At 37.3% G+C, this 14,941-nt stretch overlaps 1 protein-coding gene across 1 annotated transcript in view; it reads right to left on the bottom strand.

Moving 5' to 3' along the window:
• Window positions 1-14,941, bottom strand: part of ABCA13 (ATP binding cassette subfamily A member 13) — a 492,269-nt gene that overhangs the window by 156,453 nt on the left and 320,875 nt on the right. Inside the window, exon 48 of the mRNA XM_054496702.2 lies at window positions 13,711-13,819. Coding sequence (XP_054352677.1) covers window positions 13,711-13,819 — 109 coding nt within the window. The remainder of the gene's footprint in view (window positions 1-13,710; window positions 13,820-14,941) is intronic.

The following is a 14,941-nucleotide window of genomic DNA, read 5'->3' on the forward strand; positions in this document are numbered from 1 at the left end:
TCTGCTTAGTGCTTAGAGCTCCTGGACAATTCCGAAGCATTTTGGGGCTTAACATTCCCATGTTTTCACTCTGAAATTAAAAAATTATCTTTCAAAGCTAAGACACAGAGAATGAGAGGGCTTAGACCACAGTGTTTAGGAAAATAATGTCATCAGGTAAGTAGAGAAAACCCTGGACCTGCTGTCAGTCTTGAGTTCACTCCCCACCTCCCTCCACTGGACGTTGACCAGCAGCTTTTATAAGACAACAGCCTGCCCCTGGCAGGCCAAGTGTTAAAGAATGTTCTGACTTTGTTATGATTTTGGTGGTGAAAACCAGGGCACTGGACAATAATTGAGTTTCACCAAGGGTCAAATAGAGATTTGATTCCTCTTCCTTCACAGAACGGAGAATTCATTCAACATGCATCTTTTCCCTGCCCATTATGCCGCAGCAGTCTGATGGGAGGGACACACCATGGTGAGAGTACTATAGCCCACTCACAGGATGATGTCCTGTGTAAGGTCACCTAGGAGGTTGGGTGCAGCAGGGTGGGAGGAAGTCGGGGAGCTTTCTAAGGAAAGGTAGATTCCAGATGCACAGGATACCCCAGCACAGGGCTGGAGTGCAAGGAAAGTACAATCCTGCAGGGCTGCCCTGGAGCTTCAGTGGGAAGACTGGAGGGGTGGCAGAGAGGTGCAGGGTGAAACCCATGCAATGTTTTGTTTTAGGAACACTGGGTGAACTTTTCATTTTTATCTTGCAATTCAGCTTATCAATCACTACATTAGATGTTTTTAGAATCATAGTCATTCGTTGAAAGCAGCTGCATAGAATTAAACATACATTAAAAATCAAGCTAATATATCTTCAAATTGGTGCTAAAAAGATTTTACTCTTATTTTTCAAAAAGGAAGACGGACTTGGAGTTATTTAAATAAATAATGAATATTTTCTCAAAAGTAAGAGTAATGAATAAAGAAAGAACAAACAAGACACAGGTGGAAGCTTACTCTCCTACCTAAAGGTCCTTGGTTGTCCTAGATCCCTGAGCAAAAAGCAGCAGGTAGGAGCAATTGCAACTGCATGGACTCACCCTCACACTACCCCGCACCTTCCCATGATACCCCTTGTTCTTTAAAATGGTAAAACGTTAGAAAGCAGAACTCTCTTCATGGATCCAAAGAAAGAGAGGATAGGTATGCCCTGTCTCATAAAGAGGAATCCTACCAGACGTGATAGAGCCTACTGTAGAGGAAGTGTAGCCGAGGTTGGTGAGTGGGTGCAGGTAAGGAAACTGAGGCATAAGCTTACTCTACTAACTTATCTGAGGTCAAGCATAATTGGTAACAGAGTGAGAACTACAACCCTGATTTTCTGGATACCAGTCTGATCAATTTCCTATGAGACTAGGAAAATCATTTATAGTCTTTGATATCCTTGCTGTAAAAAACACATTATTGCAATGGACAATCTCTGTAATTGGGTTGTAGATTTCATTGTATGTTGAGCACTCAGTACTCTAGGTAGGTAACAATTGTATTTTGATAGAATCTTGAGACAATGATGTTGGTAAAAGGTCCAAGGCTCCTAAGTAAAAGGGGCATAGTTTCAACACCAGAATTGAGTAGAAGAATCTCACTGAAGTCTTTACGACAATACTTCACAAGTTTTCAGAAATGACGTTTCAAAATGTACATGTTGAGTACATTTGAATAACTTTTCTTTGTTTGATTGTTCTTATCATTTACATTCTGGCTTTTCTTTCCAGGAATTGGCCCACAGCAATGTATGAATGTACAAAATTAGTTTTCTCATTTAGTGTTCTCATTATGGCTACATCTGTTATGGTTTCCAGACTCTGTTTATTTGTCATTGGTAAAAATGCACATCTGTGCTTTTGTCCAATATCCATTATGATAGCAAGATACTTAACATGTCTCCAATTCAAGTACTCACTTTTGGGTTCATTACTCCTAAAAAATGTATATCTTTAGAAGTATTAATTCCCAGATGTCTGTAAGCATCTACCAAAAGGAAAAACTTGTCTTACCATCAATATATGTGGAAAGTTTATGTTGTTTTAATTAATTCATTATGAGATATCAGTGAAATATGTAAGGGTAAAAAGTTAATTCAATCTAACAAACTATTAAAATAAATATATGCTTTCTTCTGACTACAAGGCGTTTTGCTGACTTTCTCTCTCTCTTCCTCATCAATCTATCCTGAAAAAATGTATTTTTCTCAATATTAAGATTAATTATTACTCTTATGAGTAATAGATGCCAATTGTAGAAGGGTTTTAAATTTTAAAATAGGGTAAAGAATAAAATTAAAATACCTTATAATCCTATCCAAAACCAATGAGAAGTAATCATTGTTTGCATTTGGATCTTAATTATTTCCGTTGAGAATTTTCTCTACATGTATGCATTATTATTAAGTTGTATATTACATATCTTCAGTTTAATGGGTAACTCTTGATCTTCCATTAATTTTTCACTACATGCATGCAAACATTTGCATAATCTATGTCCTTCACTACAACCAGTGCTCACCCAAGTTCTTTTCTTCATTGTGTGCATTCAGTATTTTCATGATCCTCCTTTCAGTTACTATCTCAAATAACTACCTCCTGGCATTCTTTTTAACGGACAATATGTCTACAGTATATTTTTGAGCCACATTCTACACGAGCATATCTCTGTGGCCTGTGTACTTTATGGGAAACATCTTCACTAGGTGCAAAATGTGGGGAGTATAGCTTTTTCTTTCCATATTCCATAGGTGCTATTCTATTATTCTTTGCCTTTGAGGTTGTGGTTAATATGCCAGAGATATTCCTCCTAGATGGAGCAGCCCCAGTTCTGCCAAGTCCTCATTTTTACAACAAAAAACTGCTGGACATAACACAACAAACAGAAATAGGAAGATTCTGGGGTGCAAACAAGATGGTGGTGCCCTGAGACTATAAGACTTCAACAATACAACAGTAAATACCCTGGCTTCCTTATCACCTCACATATATCCTGAACAAGGCATTGCCAAAGTCTCCAAATTGAAACTCAACGAGTACAAATAAGAAAGGCTCCCAAAAATAAAAAACCAAAGGACCCAGAAAAGAGTGGTCTAACAAAAGAACTACTTTTTAGCAATATCTGCCTTACTCTAGGCAAACACCACCAGCAAAACTGTCTCCAACCTCTCAGGTTTCAGACGGGCCCATTGGGTAGTGAATCTTCCACTCCCCACCTGACAGAGACAAAGGGCACAGTGGTTTTCTCACTGGGTTCCTGAGGCAAGTTGAGCCTCCATCCCCACCTGGTAGCAACGAGACTTCACAAAGCAGAGTGAGACAGGCCTAGCTGCCACTCTACTTCTCATGTCACGAGGGACCAACAAAGAGCTGAGCCTCCACATCTACCTGACAGCAACGAGACTGAACCCAGAAGTGCAGAACACGGCTACTCAGTACCCTGGTTCCACCACTGCCTCTACCCCAGTGGCAGCAGGGCACAGAGGGATGCCAAGCATCCATTCCCATCTGGCTTTGATGAGACTAAAGAATACTTTCAAAGTGAGCTAGATAGTACTTCACTACCTGTCCCCAGCATCGTCAGGGCCCAATGGGGAGCAGACTCTACTCCCCTACTCACTTACAGGCAATAAGACAGCATGAGTCAGTGCCTCATTTACCACGAATGTGTCAGTGAGGCTGGTGGGTGATCTGATCCCACTCATCTGCACAAAAGCAGTGTAAGTCAGTTCTCTACCTTTGCCTAGCCAAGGTGGTGTCATCAGGCCCACAGGGAATCAAACATACACGTCTAGGTGGCTCTTATATGATTCCTCAACAGAGGGCTTGCCTGCTAGGAAAAGGGATCCAGAGTCACATATTACAGTTTCCAAAATGCGTAGGATACAACTGAAAATAATCCTTCACAACAAGAGCCAGAATATTACCAGTTGAAAAAGGCAATAAAAAAATGGTAATGTCAAAATGAACTGAATGTTGGAATTATCTGACAGTATGTATCATAAAGATGCTTCAAAAAGTAATTTTGAATTTTCCTTAAATATGAAAAAAAATTAAAATGTCACTATAAAATATAAATGATTAAAAAATGCATGAAAATTCTAGAACTAAAATACACAATGACAGAAATTAAAACCCACTGGATATGCTCCACAGTTGAGTGCAGCTAAAAAAGAAGAGATTCCATGGACTAGATATGAAAAAAATAAAACTTATCCAATCTAAATAACATAGAGAAATAAACTTTTTTAAAAATGAGACTCAGGAAAGAGACCTCTGGGAAAACAATACAAGAGCTAATAATCTTATTACCCGATCTTAGAGAAAAAGGAAAGAGTGAGTGGGGCTGAAAAAGTGTTCAAAGACATAACAGCTGAAAACTTCCCAAGTCTGGCAAAAAAAACCATAAACCTAAAAATCCAAGAGCTAAGTAAATCCCAAATAGGATAAAACCAAAGAAAGCCACACCAAGATACATCATAATTAAATTTCTAAAAACTAATAAGTCAACAAAAAAAATTCTTTAAAGCCATCACAAAGAGAGAAGGAAGAAAATACCAACTAGAATAGTAACGGATTTCTAATTTGAAACCATGGAAGCCAAAAGGAAGTAGCACATTTTTCAAGTCCTGAGCTTTTCTTTAGTTGTCAACCACGAATTCTATATTCAGTGAAAATATCTTTCAAGAATCAAGGTGAAAAAAAGATCATATCAGTTGAAAAAAATAAGCAAATTTGTCATTAGCAAACTTACTCTTAAAGAATAGCAAAAAAAAGTTACATAAGCACAAAGGAAATCATAACAGGAAAAGGCTTAGAACTTACAAAAGGAAAGATGAACATCAAGATATGTTAAAAATAGAAGTAAATATAATAGACTATCGTTCATCTCATGAGTTTCCTAAGTCATATTTGGTGACTTAACTAAGAATTAGAACACCATCTGATGTGGTGTGTATAGGAAACACTTAAGACAATAATATTTTAAAGGTAAACAAAGTAAAAGTAAATTGAAGTAAGCTTTCTACACTTCACCCAAGGTAGTAAATAACAATATCAGTAGACTGTGATAAGTCATATATATGTATCATAACACCCAGAAGAACCACTAAGAAAACTAAATGAATGTATATACTTAAAAATACTATAAATAAATCATAATAGAATCCTAACAAAAAATGCTCAAGTAACTCATGGAAAGCAAGAAAAGAGAAACAGAGGAAACATAAAACAAATGATAACGTCAGACTTACACCCAAATATATTAGTAATTACCTTAAATGTAATGGTTCCCAAACACCAATTAAAAGGCAGAGATAGGCAGCACGGTTTAAAAAATATGACGCAACAATATACACTCTACACAAAACTCACTTTACACAATGAAATATGTTGGAAATAAAATAACGGAAAAGATACATTATGTAAACATTAATCAAAAGAAAAAGAGAAGGAGTGACTATGTTGAGATCAGGTAAAATAGATCTCACAGCAACTACATTTACTAGTGACAAAGAGGAACACTACATATATGCCAAGGATTAATCTACCAGGAAAATATAATCATCTCAAATGATAAAAGGCTCAATCCACCAGAAATATGTGACCATGCCAAATGTGTACACACATTTGACGTGTACCTCAGAGCTTCAAAATACATGAAGCAAAAACTGATGGAACTGAAAAAAGAAACAAAGCCACAATTTGGAGACTTTACTACTCGCCTCTCAGCAAACGATAAGTGTCAGTGATGATCTTCAGTGAAGATTCAGTAATCTTCAATGATCAGTGAAGATATGGAAGAACAAAACCACACAATCAACCAACAGGATCTAATTGACATATAATATACATTTCTAACAACAAGAGTAGAATACTTTTTTTTAATCACCCATGGAAGCTTCAAGATAAACAATATCCTGACCATAAAATGAACTTCAACCAATTTAAAATAACTGAAATAATGCAGAGTATGGTCACTGACCATGATGAATCAAACCAGAAATCAGTAACAGAAAGACCACAGGAAAATCTCAAAAACTTAGAATTTAAACAACATGTTTCAAAATAATCCCTGGGTCAAAGATGAAGTCTCAAGAGAAATTATAAAAAATGTCAGAGGCCAGTCTTATTTTTATTCCTTTGAAACTAATGTGCTTTGACTCATAGCTTTGTAAAAACTTTTTTCTTTATCCTTGAACTTTAGAAAATTCACCAAATTTGTGCATCAATCATTGCTACTGCCATAATACCTAATTCATAAATTTTGATAGAATCATGACAAACTCTTCCAATCCATTGGTACAGAATTATTTTGTTGTTTTGTTTTGTGCTTGATTCATTTTCTTCTTACATCATTCCTCCTTACTTTGTTATTCATCTGTTTTTTTTCTGTACTCGATTCCTCTAGCTTTTCCCCTCTGATCAGTTTTACTGTGTCACCTCTTCCCTGTGTGTTCTTTGAGAATACTGCATGTTTGTATGTTTGTTCCTTAAGTTAATAATTCTAAGTGAAGGAGGGAGGTTTGTAATCAATCAATAATGTTATTCACTGCATCCAATGAAAATTCGTATTTCTATCTTCATCTTAGCTAGCTCCTTTTTTCTAACACACTGCAGCTCAGCCTGGCATTTTCTTCTTATCTTTTATCCTGTCTTTCATAGAGTTCACACATTTTCCTCTATTTATGCAGATATAAACACATCATGAGATGCTCCCCATGAAAACACCCTCTCAAGGTATGCAATGACCTCCTCTCTGTGGTTGGGGATCAGTCCTTTTTCCATACTAGGTTTGATAACTGGCTTTGCTGTCCTTTTGTTTCTTACTCCTTGATTCCAGCAAGGGCAAACTAGTACTGATGCTTTGCATTGCTCAGAATCCTCCCTCACCAGGGTGCCCCTTTACCTTCACTTGGGTACCACCAGATCTTCTCTCTCAAATATCTCCAAAGCTCTCAAGGGCATACTGAAGGTTATGGATGCCAGCCGAATTCCAACAGCCAATGCTGTTCATTCAGTAGCTCTATTACAGATCAGAGATTTTCCCCTGTTCTCATGCTCATACTCTCTCGTTGTGATTTGGAGATTTTAGCAGGTTTCTCATTTCATCAAAAGCAAAGCAGGAAAATCTACACCATGCATGTCATCCACTGCTCCCAGGTTCATTTCGTCTCTGTCCCATCATCCTAGCATGCAACATGCACCACCCTTCTCCTTCCTCCCTGGGGTTTGTAGCATACTAATGAGTTGTGGCCCTCCAGGGGATTCCAAAAGAGATATACAAATGGGGAGAAAAGAAAGACAAGAGCTCTTTCTTGTTCTAATAGAGAACAGTCCTCCCCTGACACCCAGTAGCCAGGTATCCATCAGGTTCCTTCCTAGCAGTGAGAAGGTGAGTGTGGATATCTCTAAACTGACTCCTAACTTACACTTCTGTCTGTTTTCCTGCTTCAGTGGTCAAGATATGAATCAGCTGGGAAGTTTATCAGTTTAACCCAGTGGTTCTCAAACTTGGTTACCATTAGAATCACCCAAAAACATTAAAATGCCTGCTGTTAAAGACTTACTCCAAATCAACCAAATCAGAATCTTTTTGGATAGGCAACATAAATTAATATTTTTTAAATGCTTAAGTGATTCCAATGTGCAGACAGTTTAACGACCATGGATCTGGCTTGTTCATGACATTGCTGAGGTTAATCCCTCTCACGTGGTGGCATTTCATTACTGGCATGCCAAGGTTTGGATGAAATTTCAATAAGTAGTTGAAGAAGTTTAACCTTTACAACTGCTATCATCACCACCCACAACCACCCCCAGTAACACAAAATAAAATAATATTTTATCCCCTTTCAATTTTATTCTATCAGAGGAAGATAACTTCTTATCTACTTAAGCACTATCTATTTAATCTTCTGTTTTCACTTATTCTGTTAATCTTATTAAAAGAAATTTCCTCCTAGGTTCATTATTTTATATCTTTATTTAATATTTTAATTTAATAAAATTATGCCAACTTAAAAGGTATAATGCAAGAAGCAAGTATGTATTTTGCTGCATATTTATCTTTATTTTAGAATGTAATTATCACAATGGAATGTACTACAGTAACCCTAAAATATAGTGCAAAAGCAAATTCACTTAAATGACATATTTATTGAATACCTATGAATAAAGACTTTAGAAAACACAAACATCAGTAGTATAAACACCTTCCATGAAGTGTTTACACTTTTATTAACAAAGGAATGTAAACAAATAATGATAATGTGAAGCATCAACTGCTCTAATGACTGTCTTAGTCTGTTTTCTGTTGCTATAATAGAATACCTGAAACTGGGTTATTTATTTATTTATTTATTTATTTATTTATTTATTTATTTATTTATTGAGACTGTCACTCAGGCTGGAGTGCAGTGATATTAGCTCACTGCAACCTCTGCCTCCTGGGTTCAAGCAATTCTCCTGCCTCAGCCTCCCAAGTAGCTGGGATTACAGATGCCCACCATCACGCCCAGCTAATTTTTTTTATTTTTAGTAGAGACAGGGTTTCACCATGTTGGCCAAGCTGGTCTTGAACTCCTGACTTCAGGTGATACACCCACCTCAGCCTCCCAAAGTTCTGGAGTTACAGGAATGAGCCACCATGCCCGGCTATGAGACTGGGTAATTTATAAAGGAAAAAAGTTATTTCTCACAGTGTCTGGAGTCTGGGAAGTCCAAGGGCATGGCAACAGCAATAAGTAGCACACTCTTAGACACCGACATTAATTCATTCACAGCAGTGGAGCCCTCATGACCCAAGCACCTCCCAAAGGCCCCTCCTCCCAACACTGTTACACTGGGGACCAAGTTTCCAACACACAGACTTTTGGGAGACACATTTAAAATACAGCAATGACCTAACACAGTGTCTGGGAAATATCTGTCATCATATGAATTCTTGCTAAAAATAAAAATATGGATGAATTTCATAAGCAAATAACTGTGGGAGAAGAAAGAGAAGCCACTAACTCATCCTGCAAGTGTGGTAAGTATTCCAACAGAGGTGATGTCTGAGATGGACCTAGAAAGTTGAGCAGAAATGCTTAAGGTGATGCAGGAGAAGACAGGCAGTTTCAGCAGAGGCAATGCAGCTACCAGGCTCACAGGGATGGCAGGGCAGTGATGCAAAGGCCAGCCACACAGAGGGGAAAGTGAGGGGCCATAAGAAAGAGATGAGGCTGAGATGATAGGTCAGGAGCAGCTAGCACATGCCAATTTAGAAGTGTGATCTTTATCATGAACACATATGTGAGGCATTAAAAGTCTTAAATATTGGGCAAGAAGGACAATGTTAACAATTTTAGAAATACTTTCCCCAGAGAAATGTCAACATCTTGATTGTGCCTTTATTGCTGAATCAATATAAGTGGAATCTTGACAAAAATGCTTTCAGAAGACTGCAACCAGAAGAGGAAGATGCTCAGATATAGACTATCATCCAAAAGTTACACAAGGTCATCTGAGATGGGTACACAGAATTGGATTTGTGTTTTGTTTTTGTATTTTTAGTATTTCATCCCAGTTGGACACTGCTGGGAAAACTTAAAAGAAAGTGAGTGAGCAAGTCATGTAAATATGAGGGAGAGAAAATTCCAGAAAAGGGAACTGTGATTTGAAATGGGAGAACAGGTGGCATACTTAGGAGAAAGCAAGGAGTGGTCAGGTGTGGCTGGAGTTGAAATTTCAGCAAGGTTGTGATTAAGTGGTTTGAGATGAAGCAGGAGAGGCTGCAGGGCCCAGACCAAGGAGGACCTGTAGGTCATAGGTAGGAATTGTTTCTTTCTTTTAAGAGATATAGGAAGCCAAAGGGGATGCTGAATTTCTGACAGACACATTCCATGGGTGATGGTGGGCACTTACACAGAGATGAGACTTTTGGGGTAGGGAGCAAAGGCGGCCCCAGGGAGCCACAAAATAAGCTGGTGCAAGCGTCCAGGTAGGAGTGGGTGGTACCATGGGCCAGATGAGCAGTAGTAACATACTGAAAATATGCACATTCAGAATTTCAAGGGCAGAAGAGATAAGATTTGCTGATTTACCATAGAATATGCAAGACAAAACGCGATCAATATTAGGATTTTGGCCTCAACTGACTTTAAATTTCTTTTTTTTTTTTTTTTTTTTTTTTGAGACGAAGTCTCGCTCTGTCGCTCAGACTGGAGTGCAGTGGTGGGATCTCTGTTCACCACAAGCTCCACCTCCCAGGTTCACGCCATTCTCCTGCCTCAGCCTCCCGAGTAGCTGGGACTATAGGCACCCACCACCATGCCCGGCTAATTTTTTGTATTTTTAGTAGAGACAGGGTTTCATCGTGTTAGCCAGGATGGTCTCAATCTCCTGACCTCGTGATCCGCCTGCCTCAGCCTCCCAAAGTGCTGGAATTACAGGCGTGAGCCACCACGCCTGGCCCTGACTTTAAATTTCCTTGAGATTCTGAAAAATATTATATGACATGTGACTAAGTTACTGATGTGAGCATAAAGAGGGGAAAAAGTCTCTGATATGAAAATATATTCCATGTTTTTTTCATCCCTTACATGTACTCCCAAGTCCATGCCTTTCCCCCAGGCTCTAGGCTGTACTTGCAAAACTCTCCCTCTCATCACACAAGGATGAGATCTTTTGCACTCACTAAGTAGAGAACACCCCAACTGTAGTCATACTCATGCAGGAGGAAATGATTTACCTTGGAGAGTCACTTCTCAAACCACATCTATTTGGTCTAGGCCAGTACCAGCCTTCCGATACTTTAAAAACTGACTCCAGCTGAATGGTTATAATATTCAGATTTACAATGAGTTTTAGGTTCAAAATTAGGGGTTCTGAAAAGCTGCAAATTTACTCAACAGAAAGAAAGGGCCAGCCTGGGTTCTAAGAAAATAGCTTCTTATCAAGTGGCCTGCATCAGGGTTCAGAAATCTTTAATATTAGAATGTGTACATCTGCTGAAACCTTATCAAAAACCATTGTGATGAGAAGTGTGATATATTGTTCGTGTAGTATAATGATCCGTTCATTCACTTGTTATAGCCTGAATGTCCCCTGAGCCTGGTGCTGTGGGACTGCTGAGATGAACAGGGAGCAAGACACAGCTTCTGCTTTCATGGGATTTATTGAAGTTCCACATTAGGGTAAGGTTTGTTTCACTATAAGCATTAAGCTAATAGTTCTAGCTCTGTCCATTTCCCATAGGAACAAGCAAGCATCAAGGGATGTGATAAAATATTTTCATCAGAACCCTGCTCGTGGGAGTTCTTTATCAATATTTTGATAATAACTGCCAACACACCTTCCTGTGGTGCTATGTATTGTATATTCCCAATTTATTGCACAAACCTTCCTTTCCCATGATGATGCATCAACAAGTCAAATTAGAATTTATCTGTTTAGTCTCAAGTTTTTAAAACAACCTCTCTCTGCTTAATTCCTTCTACTTTAATTTTCCATTTCTGAAACACCATTGAACTAGCCCTCTGGAAGTCACCAGCAAAACATCTGCATTCTCCTTCTTCTGGATGACTCTGAAATATTTCATTTTTCCTGCCCATCTGTGTGAAATTCTGCCCTCCAGTGGCCTCCGTGCCAAGATCTTCTTACCTCAAGGGCTACAGGATCTTTGTCCTCTTGCCTCTGTTCTACCCATAGCCCTCTTCTGTTCTGAGCCTGTGTCTGACCCATGCAGGATCTCACTTTACCAACAACTTTATCTATCATTTGTTATTAATGTTAGAGCTTAGGTTACCTATGACTGCTCTACTGAACTTTTCTCTCCAGTTTTCTGAATCCTACTGCACATTTTCGTCTATGTATGTGAACCACACTAGCATCTCTGATCCTGCACAAATCACCTTGCCCCTTCCCTGAAAACATCTCTTCTCCCTGACATTTCTTATAACGTCATCAGTACTGAACTCTAAAATGCTCAGGTTTATATTTTAGTTTCTTAAAATCTTTTTTATTCCCATCCCTAGTGCCTCAATCTTTTCTCTCATCTGTCTGAAATTTATCATTTTTTTCCTCTGGATTCATCCTGGCCTTAACCTCAAAATTGTGAGCAGTATCCTTCCAATAGGTCATTAAATTACAACCAGTCTTCTTCCTTTAATCAGTGGCTTCCAGATCATTCTTCCTAACATATTACATAGATTATGTCATTCTTATTCTCACATATTGTTAAAGCCTGACTATTGCTTACTAAAGTCCATACTCTTCATCATGTCAGTCAAAGCCAAGCAGCATTTGATCTTAAACAATCTTTCCAAAGAGATCAACAATTATCCCTCTACATTCAGCTTTATGATGAGGTGAAACTGGACTCTTCCATATAAGCTGAACATACACTATAATTGTTATTGCATTGCTAAGACCTAGAATGGCTTTCTGACCTCAGTCAAACTTCTGCTCATTGTTCAATATCCAGTGTTAAGGACTTCCCCCTCTGTGAACCATGCAGTATTCATGCCCACCAGAATGACATCTCAGTTTGATGTAGTAGAAAAGCAAGAGTTTGTTATCAGCTAGACCTAGAATCCAATCATGGCCCCATTATTACCTTGCTCAGAGCCACAGCTGACAGGTGATGTTTTCTGAAAATCAGTTTTCTAATCAGTAAAGTAGGCAAATATTGTCTATCTTACAAAATTGACATAAAAATTAGATAAGACCATGGATGTTAAATATCTAATGAAGTTCTTGATGCATTTCAAATATTTTAGAAATGTTATTCTGCTGTCCCTACTCTGTATGACTATTGTACTATTTTTGTACTTCTCTTAGTCATGTACATTTTTAACTTTTACATTACCTATTATCATTCCAAAATAATTACAATGCCACAAAATAATTAAATTTACTTTGTTAAAAAACTGGTGTAGAAGGAAAAATAAATATGGAAAAATAAAGTATGATTGAAATAAAGTGAGAGCATATTAGAAAAATTGTTTAGTGTTGATGTCTATGTGAATTAATGTTTCAACAAATACATTTTGTGAATAAATTGTGGTGGACATGGCCTGTTGCTTATACTTCTTGTTTCTTTCTTTTCTTTAAAAAAGAAACTAAATTAAATTAACAAATTATAATTTATCCCACCCAAGTGAAATAAATAAATATTCACTTAAACCAATAAGTTAACTCTGGATACCAGAAATGGACCTGTGCCATTTACCAAAATAAGAAAGCATAGATAATGAATCAATGATCAACATAAATAATTGATGAATTGAGGGCTCAGCGTAAATCAAAATGTGATGTTCATCTTCCCAGTGATAAGGAGGAGGGACAGTCTGTATTCTCTATCACAGTATTCCATATAATATTGTCTTTAAAAGGTAAAATTTTTCTTGCTTCTGTAAGATATTAACTCACAGAATAAAATAATTTTAGGAGAGAACTCTCCAGTCACATTTTATTCCCCTCATCCTACAGATGAGGTTACAGGTTCAAGAAAGTAAAGACATTTAATGACACACAAAGGGAAAGAGAGCCTACAACTTTGTATTGTGTTTAGACATGGATTGTTTGCCAAGTAGAAACCTTCTCATTGCCCTTCACATTTCTATTCAGAAACTTTTCTGTTTCTTTCACTTTTAAAAACATTGTCTTTTGAAAGTAGTGAATTATAATGCATGAAAAATAACATTACCGTATTGTCTCCAGTCCACAGTAGGGGATAGGTGCTGCCACAAAATAAGGTTGTTTAGATGATTTAAGTAGGAAGGTAGGGAATGAAAACCCTTCTGATTATACCACACCTAAAAAAAGAAAGATAATTTAATGGCTCTCACGAAATTAGTTCTTAAGTCTGTTTGTCAACTATTCTGGGATATAAGGAACGTATGTGTCAATTAACTTCCAAGGCACCTGAGTGCAGGATTCAAAGTAATGTTCCTGCATGGCTGACAGTGAGCAGTCAATTCCAGTCTGCTAATTTTATATTTATCTCCAGCATATAATTTACAGCTAAAAATAGATTAATTTCCCCCAGAACAAATGTGAATGTTGCTCTATAATTCTTTTCTTACAAGAATAAAGGAACCAAAGCCTATCATTTTTTTTCTTTCTCAGTAAGCTAATGAAATTTGACCTGTAAATTAAAAGTGTGGAAGATGATCAGAAAAAAAAAGATTACTTTCAAATTAATAACTGAACATGGAACATTATTTCTCAAAATAAACTGAACTGAACATTTGCTGAGCCTGGAGAATAAAGTAGCATGCCTGTCAAGAGAAAGGTGAAAATAAGAGAAAGACAATGTTATTAAAGCTGGAATAAGAAGCATCATAAAAAAACACTAATCAAACCATCAGTATCTATATTTCAAAGTATCAATATTTTAATAAAAATGAAAATATATTATTAATTTGAAAAGCAAGTGAGTGTCTTCAAGAAGTATGATGACTCCAACTGATGCATTTTGGTCTTAATTCAATTGACTGAACAGCTCATTTCTCTAGAAGAGGCTGCCTTTTGTGACAGATAATCCACTTGGTAGAATTAGAGCTGCCTCACAGCAAGTTAAGACTTGGAGGAACCTATTCAAGTTCTCGTAGTATATGCAAACTTTGGACCAGATCTCAAATCCCTTCCAACTTGACAGCTTCCAGTCTATTTTCTTTCCACCCCTTCATGCTATAACCTATTATTTTTTAACCAGAGTCTTGTGTGGCAGCTATTGTGTTCGTGGAAACAGCTAAGTAATAAAATATTTATCATATAGTTAAAAAACCAAAAACAGAAAAAACAAAAACAAAACCCTACTACACAAGACAATGTTCCCCAATTCTTTCTCAAATAGCCTACCTCTTCAGGCAATTCAGAAAGCAGACCTCATCTTTCACATCACTCGTTTTTAAATATTTTCTAAAGTTCACAGA

Source organism: Pongo pygmaeus, chromosome 6, assembly GCF_028885625.2.
Source record: "Pongo pygmaeus isolate AG05252 chromosome 6, NHGRI_mPonPyg2-v2.0_pri, whole genome shotgun sequence".
Classification (NCBI taxonomy): Eukaryota; Metazoa; Chordata; class Mammalia; order Primates; family Hominidae; genus Pongo; species Pongo pygmaeus.